Source organism: Erythrolamprus reginae, chromosome 1 (genome assembly GCF_031021105.1).
Source record: "Erythrolamprus reginae isolate rEryReg1 chromosome 1, rEryReg1.hap1, whole genome shotgun sequence".
NCBI lineage: Eukaryota > Metazoa > Chordata > Lepidosauria > Squamata > Dipsadidae > Erythrolamprus > Erythrolamprus reginae.
Genome location: NC_091950.1, coordinates 394,159,598 through 394,187,434, shown reverse-complemented (window position 1 = coordinate 394,187,434; position 27,837 = coordinate 394,159,598). Strand labels below are relative to the sequence as shown.

At 43.8% G+C, this 27,837-nt stretch overlaps 1 protein-coding gene across 1 annotated transcript in view; it reads right to left on the bottom strand.

Annotated features, from left to right (window-relative positions):
* CAD (carbamoyl-phosphate synthetase 2, aspartate transcarbamylase, and dihydroorotase) overlaps positions 1 to 27,837 on the bottom strand; it is an 85,987-nt gene that overhangs the window by 20,428 nt on the left and 37,722 nt on the right. The window contains exons 18-31 of the mRNA XM_070734979.1: positions 24,065 to 24,311; positions 20,468 to 20,566; positions 19,758 to 19,982; positions 17,220 to 17,402; positions 16,137 to 16,355; positions 14,005 to 14,172; positions 11,991 to 12,173; positions 9,954 to 10,058; positions 8,432 to 8,683; positions 6,381 to 6,462; positions 3,758 to 3,924; positions 2,435 to 2,599; positions 961 to 1,092; positions 180 to 381 (exon numbers count right to left, since the gene is read on the bottom strand). Coding sequence (XP_070591080.1) covers positions 180 to 381; positions 961 to 1,092; positions 2,435 to 2,599; positions 3,758 to 3,924; positions 6,381 to 6,462; positions 8,432 to 8,683; positions 9,954 to 10,058; positions 11,991 to 12,173; positions 14,005 to 14,172; positions 16,137 to 16,355; positions 17,220 to 17,402; positions 19,758 to 19,982; positions 20,468 to 20,566; positions 24,065 to 24,311 — 2,429 coding nt within the window. The remainder of the gene's footprint in view (positions 1 to 179; positions 382 to 960; positions 1,093 to 2,434; positions 2,600 to 3,757; positions 3,925 to 6,380; positions 6,463 to 8,431; positions 8,684 to 9,953; positions 10,059 to 11,990; positions 12,174 to 14,004; positions 14,173 to 16,136; positions 16,356 to 17,219; positions 17,403 to 19,757; positions 19,983 to 20,467; positions 20,567 to 24,064; positions 24,312 to 27,837) is intronic.

Here is a 27,837-nt window from a genome sequence, read left to right as displayed (position 1 = left end):
TCCAACCACAACAACTGGTAGTGGGTGTAACAGGCAGGCTTGCCTTCCCTGCTTCTATTCCCACACATTCTTCTGAACTCTTCAGAAATAAGAGGATGGGGCTGTCAATTGTTGAAATCACTTCTGGACCTGTCGTGAGGGGGAAGCTTTCCAGCAATCTAAACCCAAGCCACACTTACCATGGTCTGTGGCAAAGCAGTCAATGGTGTCCAGGTTGTCCCAAAGGGACTCCATGTCTTCGCGAGTGCCCAACATGGGGCGCACCTGACCCCGACCTTCCCCAATACGCCTCAGATCTTCTTGGCAGAGAAAGAGGTGATGGGGAGCCACCTCACAGGTCACCTCAATGCCTTTCTGCTTCGCTGCTTTGATTATCAGGATCTGTGAAGAGATGAAAATGTCACCCCGAGAATTTTCATCCAGGTTTATCTATTTATTTGTTTTGTCAAGTATGTATTGGTGGTATACAAAGATACAATAATATTTATATACATGATACTAATAAGAGAAAAACATTAGGACAGGGGATGGAAGGCACTCTGGTGCATTTATGCACGTCCCTTACTGACCTCTTAGGAATCGGGAGAGGTCAACAGTGAATAGTCTGAGGGAAAAGTTTTGGGGGTTAGGTGATGACAGTCTGGTAGTGAGTTCCATGAATCAACTACTCAGTTATTAAGTCGTATTTCCTGCAGTCGAGTTTAGAGCAGTTTACTTTAAGTTTGTATCTATTGTGTGCTTGTGTGTTGTTGTGGTTGAAGCTGAGGTACTGTTCATATCAAGGATTTTAATAAAGATACAGGAAGCCTTGCAAGTCATTTGCTAGTCATACCAGAGATTATGCTTTATTTGGTTGGAAGAAGAAGAAAAATCTTAAAGGGGCTCCCTTGTTTTCTGTTCATGGGCTTTCCCTGAACGTACAACCTTCATCCTTTAAGTTTTTTCGCAAAAATTACTCACCTCTTCCTTGCGGGCCACATGGCAGATGTGGACAGGACGTTGATATAGCTGTGCCACCATCAAAATGGCTGCCACTGTCTGTTTCTCAGCGTGTGCTACAATTGGAAGGTGCTTGGGCCACTTTTCAAAGTGCTGGAGTGGTTTGGACAGATCAAAGAAAGATTTTATTTTATTTAGAAGACTTTATTAATTTTCCCATATATTAAAAAAAAACAATAACATAATTATACTTTCAGTAATTCTGCATTGTTACATAAAAGAAAAAAATCACAGTTTACATATCATCACAGTCTCTTATTTAAACCTTATTTCTTCAGCATAATATTATACATTTCTATTTACATATACATATTTTTCTATTACTTACATATTCACATCTTTCATCTTGCTAATTTTAAGTTACCCATGATCTTCTTATTTGTTTTCTTTCATTCAATCCATTTGTGCCACTGTTCTCACATTTCATAATATTCAGATTCCTGTTGGCCTCTTAGTTCCAATATAAGTTTGTCCATTTTGGAACATTCATAAATTTTATTTATCATTACCTTTTCTGGGGGGTCTCAGCATTTTTTTCCAAATTGGCCAAAAGTAATTGTAGTCGCAATTGTTATATGTAATATTATATATATTTCCCTTTACGGTATTCTTTTTAAAAATATTCCCAATAAGAACATAGAAACATAGAAGACTGACGGCAGAAAAAGACCTCAAGGTCCATCTAGTCTGCCCTTATACTATTTCCTGTATTTTATCTTACAATGGATATATGTTTATCCCAGGCATGTTTAAATTCAGTTACTGTAGATTTACCAACCACGTCTGCTGGAAGTTTGTTCCAAGGATCTACTACTCTTTCAGTAAAATAATATTTTCTCATGTTGCCTTTGATCATTCCCCCAACTAACTTCAGATTGTGTCCCCTTGTTCTTGTGTTCACTTTCCTATTAAAAACACTTCTCTCCTGAACATTATTTAACCCTTTAACATATTTAAATGTTTCGATCATGTCCCCCCTTTTCCTTCTGTCCTCCAGACTATACAGATTGAGTTCATTGTCTTTCCTGATACGTTTTATGCTTAAGACCTTCCATCATTCTTGTAGCCCATCTTTGGACCCGTTCAATTTTGTCAATATCTTTTTGTAGGTCAGGTCTCCAGAACTGAACAATTCTGGAGTAAACTCTATTGTTGTGTGTGTTATCTCTTATAGCCATTTATGGATTTTGTTCCAGAATTTTTTTGTCTTGGAGCACAATACAGTGGATAAATACGCACTAACATAGGCCAGAGATTGTCTGATTGCCTTCTAATAGCCTACCCATTACAATATTGAAATACTGGCAGATGGGATAGTAGAAATTCTATTTCAGGGATCCAGTAAGGGAAGATAATAAAATCTTCCACATCAACCCAATTTCCCTTTTCTTGCTAAGGAAACAAAACACCAGAGATTGAACAAAACAAAACCCACCTCCATCCAGAGAGAAACATTGTCCATCTTGAGGTCAGAGAAAGTGTCATTCAGGTACATCTTTAGACCAGCGGCAGCTCCAGCCACTGGCCCCAGAGTGCCAGCATTGTCAGATGAAGCTCCAACATAAAGTGCAAAATCACAGCGGGCTCCAGCCTCAGCCAACTAGAGGTAGGCAAGGATGGGGTGGGGGAAAGTTAGTTACAAAAGGTGTGACAAGATTACTCTCTTTCTGGATAATATTTGTGTTAGCCGCTCTTCTCATATACCAAACTCAGAATAGCTTCATCTTGTCTAGAAGAACATTCAATAAGCACATCGATAACAAAATGTATAACAACAACAAAGCATTAGTCCAAGCAACAATCAGACCATAATTTGAAATACTTGATGAGAAATGCATTAAACATTTCCATCCTGAAGTTTTGTTAATTTTAATATAACTACCCTGTTTCCCCCAAAATAAGATATACTCTGATAATAAGCCCAATTGGGCTTTGAGTGCATGGCAATTATCTCAGGGACCGCCTTCTGCTGCACGAATCCCAGCGACCAGTTAGGTCCCACAGAGTGGGTCTTCTCCGGGTCCCGTCATCTAAACAATGTCGCATGGTGGGACCCAGGGGAAGAGCCTTCTCTGTGGCGGCCCCAGCCCTCTGGAACCAATTCCCCCAGAGATTAGAATTGCCCCCACCCTCCTTGACTTTCGTAAGCTGCTTAAAACCCACCTCTGCCGCCAGGCATGGGGGAATTGAGATACTCTTTCCCCTAGGCTTCTACAATTTTATGCATGGTATATCTGTATGTATGTTTGGTTTTTATAATAATGGGTTTTTAACTGTTTTTAGTATTGGATTATTATTATATGTTGTTTTATTACTGTTGTTAGCCGCCCCAAGTCTGCGGAGAGGGGCAGCATATAAATCCAATAAATAAATAAATAAATAATAAATAAATAAACACTTATTTCAGGGTTCAAAAAATAAGACAGGGTCATATTTTTAGGAAAACATAGTACAGGTTAAGTCTCCTGTATCATGGTAAAAACAATATTGTAGGCAACATGATTTTAAAAATTAATTCCACTTGCAGCAATGAAATTATTGTCTTTACATTTGATTACAGCCTGAATTGTAACATTCCACTAATTTAACAAAACGAACATGAGAAGCAGCAGCAATGGGCACACTGAATAATCCTTCCTAGTTCAAATAATAAAGGGCCAGATATCTTTCTTCAGAAATCTTTTCCTAGTCTGGACACAGCTATCGAAAAGTCTGATCCCTCCCTTGCCCCATTAGTCATAATCTGGGCAGCCCTTACCTTCTGTACTAGGGCAAAAGTACTGGCATCTGTGATAGCAGGCGAGGTGTTTGGCATGGCGCAAACCATCGTGATGCCACCAGCTAGAGCAGCAGCTGTGCCAGATTTGAAGTCTTCTTTATGAGTGGCTCCTGGTTCTCTCAAGTGCACATGTATATCTATTAGACCTAAAGGAAGAGAAAGAGGAGAAATTTCAGTGGGGAGAAGGACTCTCCTTGTTTTTGATCATGCAGTGATTATGATGCTCACAGCTGCAAACTCCATGTGGCGTCAGGAAGGGTATCTGGCCAATAAATACTCAGCTCCATCCAGTTGTCCTGACCCTACTCTAAATTAAATGGGAATGCAGGGTCATAAAAAGGGAGTGATATTATGCTCATAGGAAACCATGGGGACGAAAGCCAGGTCTATTGGCTTTCATCCAATAGACCTGGCTTTCAATTATGCAGCTGCGAGAGCAATCATGGGCTGCCCTAGGTATGCCCATGTTACACCAACACTCCGCAGTCTGCATTGGTTGCCGATCAATTTCTGGTCACAATTCAAAGTGTTGGTTATGACCTATAAAGCCCTTCATGGCATCGGACCAGAATATCTCTGGGACCGCCTTCTGCCGCACGAATCCCAGCGACCAGTTAGGTCCCACAGAGTTGGCCTTCTCCGAATCCCGTCAACTAAACAATGTCGTTTGGCGGGCCCCAGGGGAAGAGCCTTCTCTGTGGCAGCCCCGACTCTCTGGAACCAGCTCCCCCCGGAGATTAGAACTGCCCCCACCCTCCCTGCCTTTCGTAAACTCCTTAAAACCCACCTATGCCGTCAGGCATGGGGGAATTGAGTCATCTCCCCTGGGCCTATACAATTTAAGTATGGTATGTCTGTATGCTTTAATAACGGGGATTTTAATGTTTTCTTTTTTTAATCGTTAAAATTATTAGATTTGTTATGAACTGTTTTCTATTGTTGTTGTGAGCCGCCCCGAGTCTACGGAGAGGGGCGGCATACAAATCTAATAAATAAATAGATAAATAAATACATAAATACATAAATAAATAAATAAACAAACAAATAAATAAATATTAAAGGGTTCAATAAAGTTCAGGAGGGAAGTGAATAGGAACGTGAACACAAGAACAAGGGGGCACAATCTGAGGTTCGTTGGGGAAAAGATCAGAAGCAACTTGAGAAAATATTATTTTACTGAAAGAGTAGATGCTTGGAACAAACTTCCAGCAGACGTGGTTGGTAAATCCACAGTAACTGAATTTAAACATGCCTGGGATAAACATATATCTATCCTAAGATAAAATATAGGAAATAGTATAAGGGCAGACTAGATGGACCATCAGGTCTTTTTCTGCCGTCAATCTTCTATGTTTCTTCTATGTTTCTATTTCAGACCCCCTTTAACAGAATATGTGTGTGCTTTAGAGCAGGGGTCTCCATATTTGCTGAGCAACAAATATTCTCTTTTATTGGTGGTGGTGACTTACTTTACAACCATTATAAAAACTGCTGTAAAATGATCACATGGTGATTTCACACAAGACAAGTTCCTTGTGTGTCCAATCACACTTGGCCCATAAAATTCTATTCTATTCTATAGCAATGACTTATCACCAAAATTCCAGATTCAACTGTGATCCTAAATCGATTGTCGCAAGTTCAGCTTTCCTGTCTATCAAGCTCTAGACCTGGACTCAGCTATAAATCACAGACCCCCAACTTTACATGGTTTAACTAGGTTGTAAACCTTGAAGTTGATAGAATCTTAGACTCTCATCACAGCACAATGATACTTATTGCAATAATATTTATTGCATGTTAAACATCTCGTAGCTATTTTGTCACCTATCCGCTCTCCTTAGACCAGTGTTTTTCAACCAGTGTGCCGCGAGACATGGTCAGGTGTGCCGCGAAGCTCAGAGAGAAAGAAAGAAAGAGAGAGAGAAAGAAAGAGAGAAAGAAAGCAAGAGAGAGAAAGAAAGAAAGAGAGAGAGAAAGAAAGAGAGAAAGAAAGCAAGAGAGAGAGAGAAAGAAAGAGAGAGAGAGAGAGAAAGAGAAAGAAAGAAAGCAAGAGAGAGAGAAAACAAGAGAAAGAGAGAGAGCAAGAGAGAGAAAGAAAGAAAAAGAGAGGGAGGGAAGGAGAGAGAGAGAAAGACATAGAGGGAGGTAGGGAGGGAGAGAGAGAGAGAGCAAAAAAGAGAGGGAGGAAGGAAGAGAAAGAAAGAGGGATGGAGAGAGAGAGAGAGAAAGAGGAAGGAAGGGAGAGAAAGAGGGAGGGAGAAAGAAATAGAGTGAAGGGGAGGAAGTGAGAGAGAGATAATTTTTTGTCCAAACTTTTTTAGCTCCTCCTCCCCCCACTCAATGTGCCCCAGGGTTTCTTAAATGTAAAAAATGTGCCGTGGCTCAAAAAAGGTTGAAAATCACTGCCTTAGACTCAGAAATCATTTTTTGTAATAGCCTTGCTCTCCATTCCGTGTTCACAACAATCCTACCTCGCAGGGCTCCAAATTCAATATGTGAGCCTCTCTATAAAAAGGCAAAGATCAAGTTGGACCAACTAAGTGTGTTCTTTTCTCTAGATAAATCTTCCCCCTATGCAAGTGCTCCGACTTCGACCTACCTGGTAAGCGGATCAGTTTCTGTGAGGTCATACAGTCCACATGCATCTTCAACGGAGGGGGCCCTCCAATTTGTCCAAGAGCCTAATGGAGAACAGGACCAGAGAAGAAGAGAAGGATTCAGTCTCTCAGAACATCAAAGGACATCCCCCACCCAGGTGTAACATAGAAACATAGAAGTCTGACGGCAGAAAAAGACCTCATGGTCCATCTAGTCTGCCCTATTTTCTGTATTTTATCTTAGGATGGATATATGTTTATCCCAGGCATGTTTAAATTCAGTTACTGTGGATTTATCTACCACGTCTGCTGGAAGTTTGTTCCAAGGATCTACTACTCTTTCAGTAAAATAATATTTTCTCATGTTGCTTTTGATCTTTCCCCCAACTAACTTCAGATTGTGTCCCCTTGTTCTTGTGTTCACTTTCCTATTAAAAACACTCCCTCCTGAACCTTATTTAACCCTTTAATATATTTAAATGTTTCGATCATGTCCCCCCTTTTCCTTCTGTCCTCCAGACTATACAGATTGAGTTCATTAAGTCTTTCCTGATACGTTTTATGCTTAAGACCTTCCACCATTCTTGCAGCCCGTCTTTGGACCCGTTCAATTTTGTCAATATCTTTTTGTAGGTGAGGTCTCCAGAACTGAACACAGTATTCCAAATGTGGTCTCACCAGCATTCTATATAGCAGGATCATAATCTCCCTCTTCCTGCTTGTTATACCTCTAGCTATGCAGCCAAGCATCCTACTTGCTTTCCCTACCGCCTGACTGCACTGTTCACCCATTTTGAGACTGTCAGAAATCACTACCCCTAAATCCTTTTCTTCTGAAGTTTTTGCTAACACAGAACTGCCAATACAATACTCAGATTGAGGATTCCTTTTCCCCAAGTGCATTATCTTACATTTGGAAGGTTTCTCCCGGTTCGATAGATCGCCCAAACCATTAGAGACCTGCTGGTGAGGTGGACATGAGATCATCATGGATTTGGTTTGGTCTGTGCACGCCATAATCTTTTTTCTCCTAAACTTTGGGCAATTTTTTCAATGTCTGGACGGCTTCTCCTCATCCTTCTTTGCTTTGAAAAATGCCCTCCCACCAGCTCTCAGGTTAACACTGACCTTTATTTCTTCGCCCGAAGCACAGCTGAGCAGCTGCTCAGTGTGTTTGGGCTGAAACCACCTTCCGAGCATGCGCAGAAGTGAATTTGCACGAGGGGGACATGTGTGCGAAACATCGCGATGCGAACCAATGGCGAAGCTAAGTGGAACCCACCCTTCCTCCCACCCAGCATACACACAGTGTACAGGGTGTGTCCCAAAAGTAATGCAATTATTATTTTTAAAGTAATTTATTGAACAGATTTGCACAAACACTTAAAATTCTTCAAAGTACTGTCCTTGGGCCTGTACACATTTTTTCCAGCGACTCTGCCATGACCGGTATGCCCCCTGGAAGGCGTTTTCGGGGACCTCTCCCAAGGTCTTCGTCACAGCTGATTGGATCTCTTCTATGGATGAATAATAGCTGGGAACAAAAAGAAGTCTGCTGGCGCGACATCAGGACTGTAGGGGGGGTGGGGAAGCATTGGCACCTGGTGTTTGGCCAGGAACTTGTGGGCTCATAGTGCGGTGTGGCAAGGCGCATTTTTCGTCCATAGAAGAGATCCAATCAGCCGTGATGAAGACCTTGCCAGAGGTCCCCAAAGACGCCTTCCAGGGCACGTACCGGTCATGTCAGACTCACTGGGAAAAAATGTGTAGAGGCCCAAGGACAGCACTTTGAAGAATTTTAAGTGTTTGTGCAAATCTGTTCAATAAATTACTTTTAATGTTTAATGTTGTTTGTATGTTTGTCGATATAAAATAAAAAAATAATTAAAAAATAAATAAATTACTTTTTTTTTTAAAAAAATGCATTACTTTTGGAACACACCCTGTACGCTGGAAATCTGAATATTCTCGTGAAGCTGGATCCCATGGTCCTCTTCATCACTGCCCAACCCCTCACCATCAATTCATTTGATCCTTGCCACCCTTCACAAACCTCAACAAAAAGCTTGGTGCACTTGATGTCTATGATGAGGGGCACTGAGTAGTCAACGGCCAGCCGTCGTGTCCGGTAGCCCTTAGTGACAAACGAAGAGAGCCTCCTCCCGCCAGAGTTGCGCATCGACAGATTGATCACTAAATCAAAGTGGTTTTCTGCCAGATAATCCAAAATGCTGCGCTGTTGGTTCTCTTTACATGGCATTTCATTGCCATCTGCCTCTTCGAAATGCCAATCCACAGCCCTCACCTGTCAGAAAAAGAAGCAGCAAAGCCCTTTAGCCATCAGGTTAATGAAAGACTCAAGATAATCCAAGAATGCCAGTCATGGTCTTGGCAGATTAGCCCAAAACATTTGCAAAACGGACATGGAGTCATCAGAACCTTTTGTGAGTCACACATTCCATAAGTGATATAATGAAGTTCTGAAGTATAAAAGTGAATTAGGTTGGAAGAACATGCAAAAAGTGTTGCTTATGCCAGTGTTTCCCAACCTTTTTTGAGTCAATTATTTACATTTACAAAATCCTGGGGAACATTGAGCGGGGGAGGGGGCGCGCTAAAAAAAGTTTGGACAAAAAAAATATCTCTCTTCCTCCCTTTCGCTCTATTTCTCTCTCTCTCCCTCTTTCTCTCTCTTCCTTCCTTCCTTTCTTTCCCTCTCACTCCATCCCTCTTTGTTTCTCCCTTCCTTCCTCTCTTTTTTGCTCTCTTTCTCTCTCCCTCCTTCCCTCCCTCTATGTCTTTCCCTCACCCTCCTTCCCCCCTCTTTCGCTCTCTCTTGCTTTCTCTCTCTCTCTTTCTTGCTATCTCTCCCTTTCTCTCTCTCTTTTTGCTTTCTCTCTTTCTCTCTCCCACTCTCTCTCTCTCCCTCTCTCTCTCTCTCTCTCTTGCTATCTCTATCTTTCTTTCTCTCTTTCTCGTACACCACGCCGCAGCAGCGGCATTGGGCAGTAGCCGTGGGGCGGCGGCAGGGTGGTCAGCTGTGAGGCAGAGCTCCGGAACGGAGGCACCGACAGTGGCGGCTGGACGTGTTGCTATTGTAAAGAAATAAACATACATCCAGATTTCCCAACCAGCATTTTGGGAATGTATTTATTTATCACATTTCTAAGTGACCCAACTTCAGAACAACTCTGGTTTCAAAGATTAACTAATTAATAATTTTTAGCCTAATTATCAACCTAACATATACATATTACCAGAGTTGGAAGGGAACTTGCAGGTCATTTAGTCCAGTGTTTCCCAACCTTGGCAACTTGAAGATATTTGGACTTCAACTCCCAGAATTCTGGGAATTGAAGTCCAAATATCTTCAAGTTGCCAAGGTTGGGAAACACTGATCTAGTCCAACCCCTCCTGCCTAAGCAGGAGACCCCACACCTGCCTCTACCTAGGATAGAACTCACAACCTCCTGATTGGGAGGCAAGAGCTCCAACCTCTAGGCCACAGCAGCTGCTAATTAACTTGCCTTTATAGAAGAGATACCATGTTGTATCATGACCATCCATGTACCTACCTTAATGCCGTGCTCTGTATAAAAATCAGCAGTGCCCAGACTGGCATAGAGATTATAGCCCAAGCCTTCCAAGGTACGTACTGTGGACAGCAACTCACTCTTGTTCTGAAAGATATGTGAAGCAAAGAGGCAAGGCACACCTGTTCAGACTTCAGACACATCATAAGCATGTCGGCTCTTACTATAAGCCACCTATCCCAATCCTTCCCATCAACTTCCTTGCATTCCTGCAATCTCTGGTCTCTCTTACCCTGTTCCCGAAATCCAATATTGCCACACCATTTATTACAATAAGAATACTTGGGTTATTTTTCATTCCATATTTTATTTATTTATTTATTCAATTTTTATTTAAAATAAAATATTTTAATTAATTTTTCATAAAAAGAAAAACAAAACAAACATTGAACATATACAGGGGCTACAATTGCCCTGCTCAAAATAGAAGTTTTTCTAATACAAAAAAGAAAACACTAAAATTTGTAAGATCAATACAGAGAATATTAAAAAAAGAGATTTTTTTAAAATTTTTCATATATTAAAACTTTTGTAAGAAAATCAATTCATATACAGTCATACCTCGTCTTACGAACCTAATTGGTTCCAGGGGGAGGTTCGTAAGACGAAAGGTTCGTAAGACGAAACATTGTTTCCCATAGGAAACAATGTAAAGTCAATTAATCCGTGCAACCAAAAAAAAACCCGCAAAAAAAACCGCTGCCGCCCGACTGTGACCTTTTAAAACAGCCGCGCAGCTTCCCAGCCATCTCCCGAAGCCGAACGCCAAACCCAAACTTCCGCGTTTGGTGTTCGGAGGCTGCTGGAAAGCCGCACGGCTGTTTTAAAAGGTGACAGCCGGGCTGGGGGGCTTTCCAGCAGCCTCCAAACGCCAAACGTGGAAGTTTGGGTTTGGCGTTCGGCTTTGGGAGACGGCTGGGAAGCCGCGCGGCTGTTTTAAAAGGTCACAGCCGGGCTGGGGGGCTTCCCAGCCATCTCCCGAAGCCGAACGCCAAACCCGAACTTCCGCGTTCGGCGTTCGGAGGCTGCTGGGAAGCGCCCCAGCCCGGCTGTCACCTTTTAAAACAGCCGCGCGGCTTCCCAGCAGCCTCCGAACGCCAAACCCGGAAGTTCGGGTTTGGCGTTCGTAACACGAAAAAATTTCGTAAGAAGAGGCAAATTTTTTCTGAACCCCGGGTTTGTATCTTGAGTTGTTCGTAAGACGAGGGGTTCGTATCTTGAGGTACCACTGTATATATTTCTTTCTATTCCATTCATTTAGTATTCTTTTTATTCAACCATATATAAATCCTTTCCCAGATTTTATAAAAATCTGATTCCTCTTGATTATTCAATTTTTTTAATGCCGCCCTCCTTAGATGCAGGGCGGCTTACAATATGTTAGCAATAGCACTTTTTAACAGAGCCAGCCTATTGCCCCCACAATCCGGGTCCTCATTTTACCCACCTCGGAAGGATGGAAGGCTGAGTCAACCTTGAGCCGGTGATGAGATTTGAACCACTGACCGGCAGATCTACAGTCAACTTTAGTGGCCTACAGTACTGTATTCTACCTGCTGCGCCACCTAGGCTCATAAAAACCCTTAAAGCAAACCTCAAAATAATCTAGAACATTGAAAACTTTGTAAGAAACATTACCGTTTGTTCTGCTACTACACTGCTCAAAAAAATAAAGGGAACACTCAAATAAAACATCCTAGATCTGACTGAATGAAATATTCTCATTGAATATTTCATTTGCACAACTATTCCATTTGCACAACAGCGCGTGAAATTGATTGTCAATCAGTGTTGCTTCTTAAGTGGACAGTTTGATTTCACAGAAGTTTGATTTACTTGGAGTTATATTATATTGTTTAAGTGTTCCCTTTATTTATTTTTTGAGCAATATATAACAAAAGCATAGATAGTGGGACGTTTAAAATTAGGAATGTTTAACCAGGCTTTGAGATGGTGACACCAACAGGACTCTTCTGTTTTTCCTCCTGGCAAAGCCGTCACCCTTTCCACCCAACTGACCTTGTAACTCCCAATCGTCAGCAGGATGTTCTTCTTGGGAATCTTGAAGCCAGTGCTCAGCATGGCTTTCAGGTAGGCCTCACAACGATTCTCCCCAAAGCAGGCCACCTCACCTGTGCTGGTCATCTCTACCCCCAGCACCACATCGGCACCTGCCAGTCGTGAGAATGAAAACTGGGGCACCTGAGTAAGAGAACAAGAGGACAAAATTAGATAGTCAAAGGGAAGAGCCTTCTCTGTGGTGGCTCCGACTCCACGGAACCAACTGCCCTCAGAGATTCATGTCCTTCCCACCTTCCCAGCCTTCCGCAAAGCTGTAGTTCCAGCCGGCCAGTGACCGTTGAGGACTGTGACATCCGCCCATGAATGAGTGATTGAGAGTATATATGTCTTTTAATGGGTTTTTGTGAATTAAATGTTTTACAGTGATCCCTCGAGTTTCGCGTCCTCGAGCATCGCGAAAGGGCTATATCGCGAGTTTTCAACCCGGAAGTAAACTCCACCATCTGCGCATGCGTGCCTTTTTTCTATGGCCACGCATGCGTAGATGGTGGAGTTTCCCACCGGGCAGATAAGCTGCTGGGCGGCTTCCCTGGGTCTTCCCCCTCTTGCCCCGGTAAGACCCCAGCGGCGGCGCGAGCAACGGCGTTGGGCGGGCGGGCGGCACGCGCGGGGACACCCCAGCTCCGCTTCCCACCTGGGAAGCGGCCCCAGCAACGGCGTGGGCGGGCGGGCGGTGCGCGTGCGCGCGCTTGGGGACATCCCAGCTCCGCTTCCCAGCTGGGAAGCGGCCCCAGCAACGGCGTGGGCAGCACGCGCGCGGGGAAACCCCAGGCGCGAGCAACGGGGTGGGCGGGCGAAGGGCGGGCGGCGGTGGAAGTAAAAACACCATCTGCGCATGCGCAGATGGTGTTTTTACTTCCGCACCGCTACTTCGCGAAAAATCAATCATCGCTTGGGGTCCTGGAACGGAACCCTCGCGATGATCGAGGGACCACTGTATACTGTTTTAGAATTTGTTTTTACTTGTTGGAAGCTACCCAGAATCCTTTGGGAGTTGAACGGCATATTTATTTATTTAATTTGAGTTCTAGGCCGCCCAATCCCAAAGGACTCAGGGCGGGCTTACAACAATATAAAAATTACAACCAACAGCAGCAATAAAAAGAAGTCAAGAAAGAACTAATGGCTAAAATCTAAGACAATTCAATAGCATACATGCAAGTCATTCAAACCATTTCAGACACATGGACAAGCCAGTGGCGGATTTAGGGCCCCCAGGCCTGCTGGCATAGCCAGGTCTTCGTGGCCTTATGGAAAGCCAGCAGGGTGGGGGCCATACAGACCTCAGGGGGGAGTTGAGTCCATAAAGCCGGGGCAGCCACCAAAAAGGCCCTCCCCATGGTCCCGCCAACCTGCATTGTTTAGCTGACGGGATCTGAAGAAGGCTGACTCTGTGCTCTAATTGGTCTCTGGGAGGTATGTGGTAGGAGACAATCCCGTGAATAATCTGGCCCTGAGCCATGTAGGGCTTTATAGGTAATAACCAACACGTTGAATTGTGCCCAGAGACTAATAGGGAGCCAGTGCAGCTCGCAGTGTATAGATGTTATATGGGTGTACTGAGGTGCCCCCATGACAATTCGCGCAGCTACATTTTGGACCATTTGGAATCTCCGAACACTTTTCGAGGGTAGCCCCATGTAGAGCGCATTGCAATAAATAAAATAAATAGAATAAATAAATAAAATGAATAAAATGAAATAAATACAATAAAAAAATAAATACAATAAAATAAATAAATAAATAAATAAATAAAAAAAATAAAATAAATAAAATAAATAGAATAAATAGAATAAATAGAATAAAATAAAAAATAAATAGAATAAATAAAATAAAATAAATCATAGAAGCTGTGATTGTTCTAAGCAGCAAAGAAAAAGCGTCTCAGGGCTCCAATCTTCACTGTCTATGGTGGATGTGATTCCCTCCGTTAAGCTATCCGGCTGCTTACCTTGACACCAACAATGCCGGTGCCTGTCATGAGCCCAACGGACTCCACCTCTTCTCCCATGATCACTTGAGTGGCCAAAGCTACCAGGTCAACACCCAGCGTCTTGGAGACAAATGGAAAGGACCGAGAGACGCGCACATTGCATTCAATCACCTTCAGCTGGTCATGCTGCAGAAAAGAGATGCAGGTTGGCAAGATGGCTTACGGAGCGCCAGCCATGATAGAGGGTGTTAGCTCCAAATCATACTAGACTCTGATTTACATCACATTTTTCACATTAACCTTACAAGATATACAGTACTGTACCTCTCAAGTAAGATCGATCTTGAGTATATGCACCAAAGACAAATTCCTTGTGTGTCCAATCACACTTGGCCAATAAAGAATTCTATTCTATTCTATTCGTTGGAGTTGTGTTTATCAGAAGCTGCCCAATCCAAATAAAGCAGTCACAGACCAAGATATCAGGAACTGAAGTCTTTGCAGATAATTGAAGACAAACACAGCAGAAAGTTCTTTCAGAAAATATTTACTTCTTCTTAGCAAAACTAATCTATTTACACTGTAACTATCTTACTAGACCAGGGGTAGGCAAAGTTGTGGACTTCAACTCCCAGAATTCCTGAGCCAATCATGCCAGCTCAGGAATTCTGGGAGTTGAGGTTCACAGGGTCATAGAAGAGCCAACTTTGCCTACCCCTGTATTAGACGATTCTACCATACACTACAATTGCAACCACACAATAACTACATCAAGCCAAATTAACCTTCAAGCCACAATATCTTCAAGCCACTCCTATGCAAAGGTGCATCATGGTGTATACATTAGTCAACCAATCAAATTGTGGCTCATTTTGTAGAATCACAATGACTAAGCATTTTTTCGATGTTACATTCATTATGGTAATTACAATCTTTCTTTCTTTCTGCAATTGGAATATTACATCAGGCTAGGCCTAGTCCTGACACTATTCTATTCTATCTCTGTTATTGTTCACTTAATAAAGGAAAGGATTCTGACCCAGCTCCCCCAAAACAACAAACCCTCTGAAGTTAACGCAAAGATTCCTTCATTGCACACTAGAAGCTCCAACTAAAAGTTTCTCTCTCACCTCAGGCTAACAAGTCTGTCCTGCAGGGAGATGAATAGTTATCGGCCTCATGTATTCATCTCTGTCCCCTGCCTTTATCCCCAGAGCTAGGTTGGGGCTTTGCTAGCAGCAATGGCTCTTCCTTCCCAAAGATGGGCTCATGGATTTCCACTGCTCTCCTCTCCTCTGCCCTCTGCGCATCAGGCACTGGACCCAGCTATTCCTCCTCTTGCTCATCAGCCACCTCTAGATCTGGAGGATGTTGACTCTCCAGCTGAGGGCTGACGGACGGTCCAGGCTCTGCCTCTGTCTCTCTCTCTCTGCCAGCTCCATTCCCTCTTCTCCCTCAGAGCTCTCACCGCTGCCTTGATGCTTCCTCCTCCTCCTCCTCCTCCTCCTCTGATTTGGCTATTGGGAGGGGCCAGCAGCAGACAGGCCACAACAGAAAGTCAAACACACAGAAAGCATCTGTGTGTCGAGCCCCCTGGGGGAGGGAGGGATGGTTAAACCAATTAACCCCTTGTGATCTTTCTCCACTGCAGGATATGGGTTTTTTTCTTGAGGGGAGGTTGCCTGTCAAGCAGAAGTTGGTGATAAATCAACGTCTTGCCACACTGTCAATAGAAGGTCTGATGTTTTTGGGAACTTGGGCGGGGTGATTGTTTATGAGGGAACGTATGCAGCCACAAAGTATTCTTTCAAGTGGTTCAAAAACATCCAATGCCCACCCACCTGGGCGGAAGTTGAGGAAGGACTTGCCACGCTGGCGCAATCTAAGTGGGCAACGTGACAAGTTTGTGGGTGGGGGACAAGGGATGTGAACTTTCAATTGAGTGGGAAACTGAGATTCGGGTTTCCCAGTGTAGGTGCCAGGATGACTCCGGCAATAAAGTGGAACTTTGAGGAGCACTTTGACTCGGACTGCGATTTAGTTCAGCTGTTACCTGGAACCTTGACATTTTGCACACTGAAGCTGAGAAACCTGATTGTATCCATGACTGCTAGACTCACTGACTTCTCATCTCCCCTTCTTTATATTACCTTAGCAATAAGTTGGAGGTTGAAGGGTCCTGTGACCTGCAGTTCCTGTCCAATGGCGTGCACAATGGCCTTGATCCGTTCCAGCGTCTTGGGTGTAATGTCCTGTGGGGGTGTCACTAGTGTGGCGTCCCCTGAATGTACACCAGCATTCTCCACGTGCTCAGAGATGGCAATGGCCACCACTTGTCCATCACAAGCCACAGCATCGACATCTATCTCCTGTCGGGAAGCAAGAACAAGAGCCTCAAACACCTTGTCAGTAGCGCCTCCCTTGTGCCTGTCTAAAGCAGAGCAACCCCTTTTTGTGATTTTCCTGAGCACACAAATAGTAAAGCCCTCAGGTTGAAAAGGTTAAGCAGTCAGGCGGTAGGGAAAGCGAGTAGAATGTTTGGCTGCATAGCTAGAGGTGTAACAAGCAGGAAGAGGGAGATTGTAATCCCGCTGTATAGAGTGCTGGTGAGACCACATTTGGAATACCGTGTTCAGTTCTGGAGACCTCACCTACAAAAAGATATTGATAAAATGGAACGGGTCCAAAGACGGGCTACAAGAATGGTGGAAGGTCTTAAGCATAAAACGTATCAGGAAAGATTTAATGAACTCAATCTATATAGTCTGGAGGACAGAAGAGAAAGGGGGGACATGATCGAAACATTTAAATATATTAAACGGTTAAATAAGGTTCAGGAGGGAAGTGTTCTTAATAGGAAAGTGAACCCAAGAACAAGGGGACACAATCTGAAGTTAGTTGGGGGAAAGATCAGAAGCAATGTGAGGAAATATTATTTTACTGAAAGAGTAGTAGATGCTTGGAACAAATGCCCCGCAGACGTGGTTGGTAAGTCCACAGTAACTGAATTTAAACATCCCTGGGATAAACATAGATCCATCCTAAGATAAAATACAGGAAATAGTATAAGGGCAGACTAGATGGACCATGAGGTCTTTTCCTGCCATCAATCTTCTATGTTTCTATGACGGGATTGCTTTCAAGGGTGCAACAGTCCTGTGCTTACTCTGATCAGTTGAGTCTGGTCACGTTCTCCAAAGTGACGGTCTTGCGTACAAAACCCACCCGCTCACCTTGGCCTCTTGGATGAACTTGGAGATGACAACAGGCTGCTCCTTGGAAACAGCAACAGCGTTGCTAAGGAACCTCTCCAGGTCATTATCCGTGTAAGCCACGTTCATGGCCGCACCGCTAAGCACATAGGAAGGACGCACCACGCAAGGGTATCCCACCTTGCAGCAGAACTGCTTGGCTGACTGCAGAGGAGAGATATCAAAAGGTTACAAAGGCTCCAACTGGGGCAACAGCCCTTCGGCCCCATCATTGATCCCATTGTTTCCTTTGTTTCCCAGGATGTACCAGAGATTCCCCAGATCAAATCATCCACATTCTCCCTTCCCTAAAACGTGCAAACAGGTTAGTGCCAATGAAAAACAGACTTGTAATCTTGCAATCCTACGCATAAGAACTGATTAGAAATGTAAATTGCTGCTGCTAAATTCACGTTCTACTTGTATAAAACGGAAAAAATAGATATTGAATTCAAATACTTTGCAATTAATGATAAAGAGTGTAGGAAAGAAATATGGAACTACTTAAAGGCTGTGTAATAAGGATAGTCAACAGAATAGTTGACCTTTTTCTTCTTCTTTCTTTTCTCTTTTTTTTGTTTTCTTTTCTTTCTGTGAAACGTTCACTAATGAGAAGTTGAAGATATGTATATATTTTATCTCTTCCATATGAGTGTTTTATAAATGTGTTGGTTTATTTTTTCTGTTTGTTTTATATGTAAATAATCAATAAAGATATTTTAAAGAAATAAATAAATAAATAAATAATAAAAGAAAAACAGACTTTAATTTCTCCTCCCACCCTAAAGTGCCAGTCTGCAGTTCATTACATTAGCAATTACAAAAAAATTAAAAGTTCTGAAAAGGGGTGACGGTGGGAATTTGCTATACTTCCTCATATACTGTTAGTACTATGTACATAACTAGTTGGGTTTGGAAATATATAACACAAACCAACCAGCCGCTCTGAGTCTCCGGAGAGGGACGGCATACAAATTTAATAAATTAAATTAAATTAAATGTATGCTTACATGTATTAGAACAATACAATATTGCTTTAAGAGCTAATGTTGCAGTTAGCCACAAGAGGGAGCCAGTAGCGTCTCTCTTTCTCTCTCTGATTATTCTCTCCTTGTTTGTCTGTGTTACTATACTGCAGAACTGTGTTCAAATTTTGGTTTCTTTATTTGTAAGCTAAGCAAGTAAGGTTTATTGTTTTGTATATGTTTTGACTGATTTAATTGTTTTGTATATGTATTGACTGATTTAATTGTGTATGACTAGGATTGTTCTTGACTAAGATTTTTGCCAAAGTAAATAGTATTTTATATACTTAATGTACAGTGTTCCCTCGATTTTCGCGGGTTCGAACTTCGCGGAAAGTCTATACCACGGTTTTTCAAAAATATTAATTAAAAAAATACTTTGCGGGGTTTTTCCCTATACCACGGTTTTGCCCACCCGATGACGTCATATGTCATCGCCAAACTTTCGTCTGCCTTTAATAAAAAAAAATTTAAATAAACTTTAATAAATAAACATGGTGAGTAATAATCTGAATGGTTGCTAAGGGAATGGAAAATTGCAATTTAGGGGTTTAAAGTGTTAAGGGAAGGCTTGTGATACTGTTTATAGCCAAAAATAGTGTATTTACTTCTGCATCTCTACTTCGCGGAAATTCAACTTTCGCGGGCGGTCTCGGAACGCATCCCCCGCGAAAAGCGAGGGAACACTGTATCTGGAATGTATTATTAAATTATTACCACTATATCTGGGCTATCAGCTGGATACCTGCTAGACCTCCAGGTTTTCCTCTGTGTACGTGTATCTTTCACCATCCAGAGATAACTCTGCACACCCCTTAACAATCCTGGGCCTAGAAAGCCTAGAACTACGGCGCCTAAAACACGATTTGAGTATTGCCCACAAGATCATATGCTGCAACGTCCTATAGGTCAATGACTACTTCAGCTTAAACCGCAACAACACAAGAGCACGCAACAGATTCAAACTTAATACGAACTGCTCCAAACTTGACCGTAAAAAATATGATTTCAACAATCGAGTTATCGAAGCGTGGAACTCATTACCGGACTCAATTGTGCCAACCCCTAACCCCCAACATTTCTCCCTTAGACTCTCCACGATTGACCTCTCCAGGTTCCTAACAGGCCAGTAAGGGGCGTACATAAGTGCACTGGTGTGCCTTTCGTCCCCTGTCCAATTGTCTTTCCTTTCTCTCACTTATCATATATATTTTCTTTCTTTCATATATCCTCTCCTCTAAGTTCACTTTACCCTTATACAGTATATATTACTACATGTCTATTTTTCTTCCTATGTATTTGTGTATTGGATAAATGAATGAATGAATGAATAAATAAATAAATAAATATACTTCCCATGACAAAATCAGCTCTGTAGCTCCATGACTTTACATGGTTTAAATGGAAAGAGACCTGACTGATGATGGTCTCACTTTGGGGATTCCCCCCTCTTCCCACCCACCCACTCTCTTTCGGTGTAGCCCCTTCTATTCACCTCCATGTCTGAGAGCTCCTTCCAGAGGGGTTGGCTGATATTGATGGTATCCAGAAGACGGGAGAACTTGAAGCGGTTTTCAGCAGAGTCAATGGCTTCAGGGGAAGTGCCCAGGATCCGGCACTGCTGCCGGTGTAAGGCCATGGCAATATTATTGGGAAGCTGTCCCCCCATGGACAGAATTACACCCTCAGGGTTCTCCAGCTCGTAGATATCCATCACCACCTGAAGAGCAAAATTGAGGATGGGGAAAAGGGGCATTGGAGCAGATTATTTACGGGAGCTCACATGTCCCAGCGACTGGTTAGATCGCACAGAGTCAGCCTCTTCTGGACCCCACCGACCAAACAATGCTGACTGGCAGGTCCTTCTCTGTTGTGGCCCCGGCCCTCTGGAACCAACTCCCTCCCGGAGATCTGAACACCCCCACACCCACTCTCTTTGCTTTTCAAAAGGTGTTAAAGACACATCTGTGCTATCTGGCCTGGAGACCGTGGGCGACAATTTTGCTCCGGACATTAGTATGAAACAGGGATGATTGATTGTTTTTTATAGTGGGTTTTATTTATTTTCTAATGTTTTAATTGTATTTATTATTACTGCATCTATTTTTACCCTTGTAAGCCGCCCTGAGTCCGCAAGGAGAAGGGCAGCCTCCCTTTTAAAAAACCAATCTTAATGCAGCACCAACCCAACCATATAGGACTCACCTCAAAGGACATTTCATCAAAATAGAGCCGGTCACACATGTCGTAATCTGTGCTTACTGTCTCAGGGTTGTAGTTCACCATAATGGTTTTGTAGCCCATCTGTTGGAGAAAAAGCACATGGAGCTTATATCTTCTGAACAACATGAGCCACGGTGGGGCAGTGGTTATAGTGCAGTACCGCAGACTACTTATGCTGATCACCGGCTGGTTGGCAGATCGAACCTCACCAGGCTCAAGGTTGACTCAGCCTTCCATCCTTCCATCCTCGGTAAAATGAGGACCGATTGCTGGGGGCAATTGGATGACTCTGTAAACTGCTTAGAGAGGGCTGCAAAGCACTATAAAGTGGTATATAAGTCTAAGTGTTGTTGCTATCTGCCTCATTATGGCTTTGGAACTCAACAGGTGATTAGCAATCCACAAATCTGCAGGTATATTTGGTGACCTGCCACCACTTCAGAAGAGCTATCTGGAGCTGATACTTCATGCAGTCATTTGGATGTTGATTGCATAAAACACTCCAGCACCAGACCACATGGCTTTCGTCTACCACTGTCAGACATCCTATCTGTCAGTTTATTTCTGGAGGTAATACAGTGAACCCTCGAGTTTCGCGTGTTCAAGTATCGCGAAAGGGCTATTTCGCGAGTTTTCAACCAGGAAGTAAACTCCACCATCTGCGCATGCGTGCCCTTCCACGCATGCATAGATGGTGGAGTTTCCCCGCCGGGCAGAGGCTTCCCTGGGTCTTCCCCCTCTTGCCCCCGTAAGACCCCAGCGGCGGCGCGAGCAACGGCGTGGGCGGGCGGGCGGCACGCGCTTGGGGACATCCCAGCTCCGCTCCCCAGCTGGGGAAAGCGCGCGCGTTTGGGGACTCCCTAGATCCGCTCCCCAGCTGGGGAGCGGATCTAGGGAGTCCCCAAACGCGCGCGCTTTCCCCAGCAACGCGCGCGCGGTGGGGACTCCCTAGATCCGCTCCCCAGCTGGGGAGCGGATCTAGGGAGTCCCCAAACGCGCGCGCTTTCCCCAGCAACGCGCGCGCTTTCCCCAGCAACGCGCGCGCGGTGGGGACTCCCTAGATCCGCTCCCCAGCTGGGGAGCGGATCTAGGGAGTCCCCAAACGCGCGCGCTTTCCCCAGCAACGCGCGCGCTTTCCCCAGCAACGCGCGCGCGGTGGGGACTCCCTAGATCCGCTCCCCAGCTGGGGAGCGGATCTAGGGAGTCCCCAAACGCGCGCGCTTTCCCCAGCAACGCGCGCGCTTTCCCCAGCAACGCGCGCGCGGTGGGGACTCCCTAAATCCGCTCCCCAGCTGGGGAGCGGATCTAGGGAGTCCCCAAACGCGCGCGCTTTCCCCAGCAACGCGCGCGCTTTCCCCAGCAACGCGCGCGCGGTGGGGACTCCCTAAATCCGCTCCCCAGCTGGGGAGCGGATCTAGGGAGTCCCCAAACGCGCGCGCACCCCAGGCGCGAGCAACGGGGTGGGCGGGCGAAGGGCGGGCGGCAGTGGAGGCAAAAACACCATCTGCGCAAGCGCAGATGGTGTTTTTACTTCCGCACCGCTACTTCGCTAAAAATCGATCATCGCGTGGGGTCCTGGAACGGAACCCTCGCGATGATCGAGGGTTCACTGTATTACAATGCAAGTAAATGATTTCTTAACCATGGAAAAGTCAAATGTAAGCCATAGTCAGTATGTAATCATATGGGTTTGCTAATTGTGCTGCAACCTGATTGGCTGTCACCTATATAAAGGTAATAGCACCCTTGCATGGGTGTGGTTTGTTACAGTGATTTGTTATAGAGTGGTTTGTAGTTGGTGGTTAGTGCCTGCAGTGGTGGATTTAATAAGATCTAGACCCCCTGGCCAATAATTGTGATGTATGGCTGCGATTTGAATTTGTTTGATTGATTTTTAATATATTGGGGTTTTTAGCTTATGTTGTTTTTAACTACAGTAATTAGATTTGTCTGTGTATTCACTGTTTTATATTGTATGCTGTGAGCCACCCCGAGTCTTCGGAGAGGAGCGGCGTACAAATCTAATAGATAGATAAGATAGATAGATAGATAGATAGATAGATAGATAGATAGATAGATAGATAGATAGATAGATAGATAGATAGATAGATAGATTAGATAGATAAGATAGATAGATAGATAGATAGATAGATAGATAGATAGATAGATAGATAGATAGATAGATAGATAGATAGATTATAGAGAGAGGGGGAGAGAGAGATGATAGATGATAGAGAGAGAGAGGGAGGGAAAGGTGATAGATATATGATGATATATATAGAGAGAGAGACAGAGAGATGATAGAGAGATAGAGATAAAGAGAGAGAGAGGGAAAGAGAGATGATAGATAGATAGATAGATAGATAGATAGATAGATAGATAGATAGATAGATAGATAATATCGAGGGGGGAGAGGGAGAGAGAGATGATAGATGATAGAGAGGGAGGGAGAGGGAGAGAAAGGTGATAGATATATGATGATATATAGAGAGAGAGACAGAGAGAGATGATATATAGAGAGAGATAAAGAGTGAGAGGGAAAGAGAGATGATAGATAGACAGACAGACAGACAGACAGACAGACAGACAGACAGACAGACAGACAGATAGAAACATAGAAACATAAAAGTCTGACGGCAGAAAAAGACCTCATGATCCATCTAGTCTGCCCTTATACTATTTTCTGTATTTTATCCTAGGATGGATCTATGTTTATCCCAGGCATGTTTAAATTCAGTTACTGTGGATTTATCTACCACGTCTGCTGGAAGTTTGTTCCAAGGATCTACTACTCTTTCAGTAAAATAATATTTTCTCATGTTGCTTTTGATCTTTCCCCCAAATAACTTCAGATTGTGTCCCCTTGTTCTTGTGTTCACTTTCCTATTAAAAACACTTCCCTCCTGGACCTTATTTAACCCTTTAATATATTTAAATGTTTCAATCATGTCCCCCCTTTTCCTTCTGTCCTCCAGACTATACAGATTGAGTTCATGAAGTCTTTCCTGAAACGTTTTATGCTTAAGACCTTCCACCATTCTTGTAGCCCGTCTTTGGACCCGTTCAATTTTGTCAATATCTTTTTCTAGGTGAGGTCTCCAGAACTGAACACAGATAGATAGATAGATAGATAGATAGATAGATAGATAGATAGATAGATAGATAGATAGATAGATAGATAGATAGATAGATAGATTAGGTAGGTAGGTAGGTAGGTAGATAAGTTATATACTAGTATTGTGGATAGTTTAGTATAGTGGTTAAATGTAAAGGTGATAGCTTATTTAGAGAAGCAGTTTGATAAGGAGGAAAGTAAAATATATTTTTACAAGAAAGCCTGCTGCAGTGTTTTTCACTGAAGACTTCAAATGGGTACAGTTGTGCACTGTGGCTACTTGGTGGGTTACCTTCTGCATGTGCAAAACTCTCCCAACACCATCACCCAAAGCGGTGATTGTGAATAGCAGGGGAGAAAGACATACGGAGGAACTAGAAGTTCTCCGGGATAAAAGGCTAAGAAGGAACATTCCCAGACATGGCTCGGAAAGGACTTTGAAGCAGCAGCACCCAAGCACTCACCTTGCGCAGCTCCTGGATGCACCCAACAGCACACCAGTCAAATTCCACACTGCTGCCAATACGGTAGACGCCAGAACCGATGACCATGACGTGTGGCTCAAGGAAAACCAGGTCATGCTCGGTGCCATTGTAGCTGAGATACAGATAGTTGGTCTGGGCTGGCCATTCCGCAGCCACCGTATCGATTTGTTTCACCACGGGTAAAATCTTCAGGTCATGGCGCATCTTCCGCACTGCCAGTTCCGTGCTGAAAAACAACAACATAGAAACATAGATTGACGGCAGAAAAAGACCTCATGGTCCATCTAGTCTGCCCTTATACTATTTCCTGTATTTTATTCTGGCCCAATGCCCTACATGGCATTGGGCCAGAATACATCCGGAACCGCCTTCTACCACACGAATCCCAGCGGCCGATAATGTCCCACAGAGTTGGCCTTCTCCAGGTCCCGTCAACCAAACAATGTCGTTTGGCGGGCCCCAGGGGAAGAGCCTTCTCTGTGGCGGCCCCGGCCCTCTGGAATCAACTCTCCCCCAGAGATTAGTACGGCCCCCACCTTCCTTGTCTTTCGCAAATTACTCAAGACCCACCTTTGTCGCCAGGCATGGGGGAGTTAGGATATTCCTTTCCCTAGGCCATTACAAGTTATGTATGGTATGTTTGTGTGTATGTTTGGTTTTTATAATAAGGGCTTTTAGTTGTTTTATTAAATTGGATTGTTACATGTTGTTTTTTATCACTGTTGTTAGCCGCCCCGAGTCTGCGGAGAGGGGCAGCATACAAATCCAATAATAAATAATAATAATAATAATAATAATAATAATCATCATCATCATCATCATCTTAGGATGGATATATGTTTATCCCAGGCATGTTTAAATTCAGTTACTGTGGATTTACCAACCACGTCTGCTGGAAGTTTGTTCCAAGGATCTACTACTCTTTCACTAAAATAATATTTTCTCATGTTGCTTTTGAAAATTCAAAGTGTTGGTTATGACCTTTAAAGCCCTTCATGGCACTGGACCAGAATATCTCCGAGACCGCCTCCTGCCGCACGAATCCCAGCGACCAATTAGGTCCCACAGAGTGGGCCTTCTCCGGGTCCCGTCAACTAAGCAATGTCGGTTGGCGGGCCCCAGGGGAAGAGCCTTCTCTGTGGCGGCACCGGCCCTCTGGAACCAACTCCCCCCGGAGATTAGAACTGCCCCTACTCTTCCTGCCTTCCGCAAACTTCTTAAAACCCACCTTTGCCGTCAGGCATGGGGGAATTGAAACATCCCCCCCCTGGGCACGTTGAATTTATATATGGTATGCTTGTGTGTGAGTCTGTTAGTTTGTGGGGTTTTTTAAATCTTTAAAATTTTAAATTGTTGATTACTTATGATTTGTCTTTTTACATGTTGTGAGCCGCCCCGAGTCTTCGGAGAGGGGCGGCATACAAATCCAAGTAATAAATAATAAATAAATAAATAAAATATTATTTTACTGGAAGAGTAGTAGATCCTTGGAACAAACATCCAGCAGACGTCTTTGTTTTTAATGTTCCAGTGTTTTAAGGGTAGTCCTCGACCTACGACCACAACTGAGCCCAAGATTTACATTGCTAAACGAGCCGAGGTGGCACACTGGTTAGAGTGCAGCACTGCAGGGTACTTCAGCTAAGTGCTAGCTGTCGTTCAGCAGTTCAAATCTCACCACCGGCTCAAGGTTGACTTGGCCTTCCATCCTTCCGAGGTGGGTAAGATTAAGACCCAGATTGTTGGGGGCGATAGGCTGTGTGTGTAAACCGCTTAGAGCGGGCTGTAAAAGCACTATGAAGTCTAAATGCTGTTGCTATTCATTTCACACAATATTTATTCCCATTTATTTCACACTAGTTATCTGAATCAAGCTAAAACAATGGCTGGGTTCTCACAACATGTTGAATCAAAACTAAGTATCTTACTTTAGCCTGGACTCAGCACATCGTCAGAAAACAAGCTACCAAGGAACAAGAACTTTTCCACTTTGGCACAGTCAGTATTACAACTTTTCCCCACATATCTCAACCCTCTTAGTGGTCTCCATCCCTACAGCCTGTTCTTAGTAAACTGATGGTATTACTTTTGCTTCCAGTTTTTCTCTAACGGTGGGGACCACCTAAACCTGAACCCTTTGGGTCACTTTTTATTGATTTACACATACAATAACGGTAAAGGTGTGGCAGTCATTCCCGGCTATATGGGGCGGTGCTCATCTCCATTTCTAAGCTGAAGAGCCAGCACTATTCTGAAGAGGTCTCCATGATCAGATGCCGGCATGACTAAATGCCGAAGGCGCACGGAGCGCTGTTACCTTCCCACCAAAGTGGCTCCTATTTTTCTATTTGCATTTTTACGTGTTCGAACGGCCAGGTTGGCAGAGGTTGGGAAAAGTAACAGGAGCTCACCCCGTTACAGGGCGATAGGGATTCGAACCATTAAACTGCCGACCTTCTGAGCGACAAGCTCAGGACCGCCTTCTGCTGCATGAATCCCAGCGATCAGTTATGTCCCACAGAGTTGGCCTTCTCCAGGTCCCGTCGATTAAACAATGTCGTTTGGCGGGACCCAGGGGAAGAGCCTTCTCTGTGGTGGCCCCGACCCTCTGGAACCAGCTCCCTCCAGAGATCAGAATTGCCCCCACCCTCCTCGCTTTTCATAAGCTCCTTAAAGCCACCTCTGTCGTCAGGCATGGGGGAATCCTTTCCCCCTAGGCCTATACAAGTTATGCATGGTACGTTGGTGTTTATGTTTGGTTTTTAATAAGGGTTTTAAAATTATTTTAAAGATTAGATTTGTCATATGCTGTTTTATTATTGTTGTTAGCCGCCCCGAGTCTACGGAGAAGGGCGGCATACAAATCAAATCAAATCAAATCAAAAATAAATAAATAAATCTCAGCATCTTAGCCAGGAGTGGGTTCCTACCAGAGCGGTACAGGGCGCTGTTAGTATATCTCGGTGCAGCCTTGTGTGAAACCTTTGACATACACCCAGCAGAGTGATAGCAGTGGTGTAATTATATGGGTTAGCCAGTAAATACAAAGACTTAGTATTTAACAAAGTATTATTTACAAATACAGTAGTACCTCTAGACACGAGTTTAATTCGTTCCAGAAGGGAGCTTGTATGTCGAACAACTCGTATCTGGAACAAATGGCTTTAGACTTTGTTTTTCCCCTCCGAGATAACCAGAAGCAAGGATTCTTGCGCCACCTAGTGGCCACTTGGCTCATATCCCGAATTTGAGCTCGGGTCTCGAAAAGAAATTTCTTTCCCCTCGTGGCTTGTATCTTGGAATACTCGCATGTGGAGCAGCTCGTATCTAGAGGTACTACTGTACATACAAATATCAACAACAGAGTACAAACAGCACACCGCTACTCTCAAAGATAACTCCCCCCACAGGGAACGCTACTGGCACCCTCTTATGGCCAAACCAGTCAAAGCTCTTAAAGACATATTACATCTTTACAGTGACTACCATTGGTAGTTTACTACATGGCAACCCCAAAACAGGTGAGTACCATGTACTAACAGACGCTGCACCGGTAGAAAAAATTGAGTTGCATGTGCAGCTCCGGATGTCTTGCATGGGTGCGCACGCATCCCAGTGTGTTTTGCTTCTGTGCATGCGCAGGAATAAAAATCTCATGATAAATTAAGTTTTTAGGATTTTTAAAAGTCTTTTAATTGTAATTAATTGGATCAAATTGTTTTACTATGTATTCTATGTTTGTTGTGAGCCAC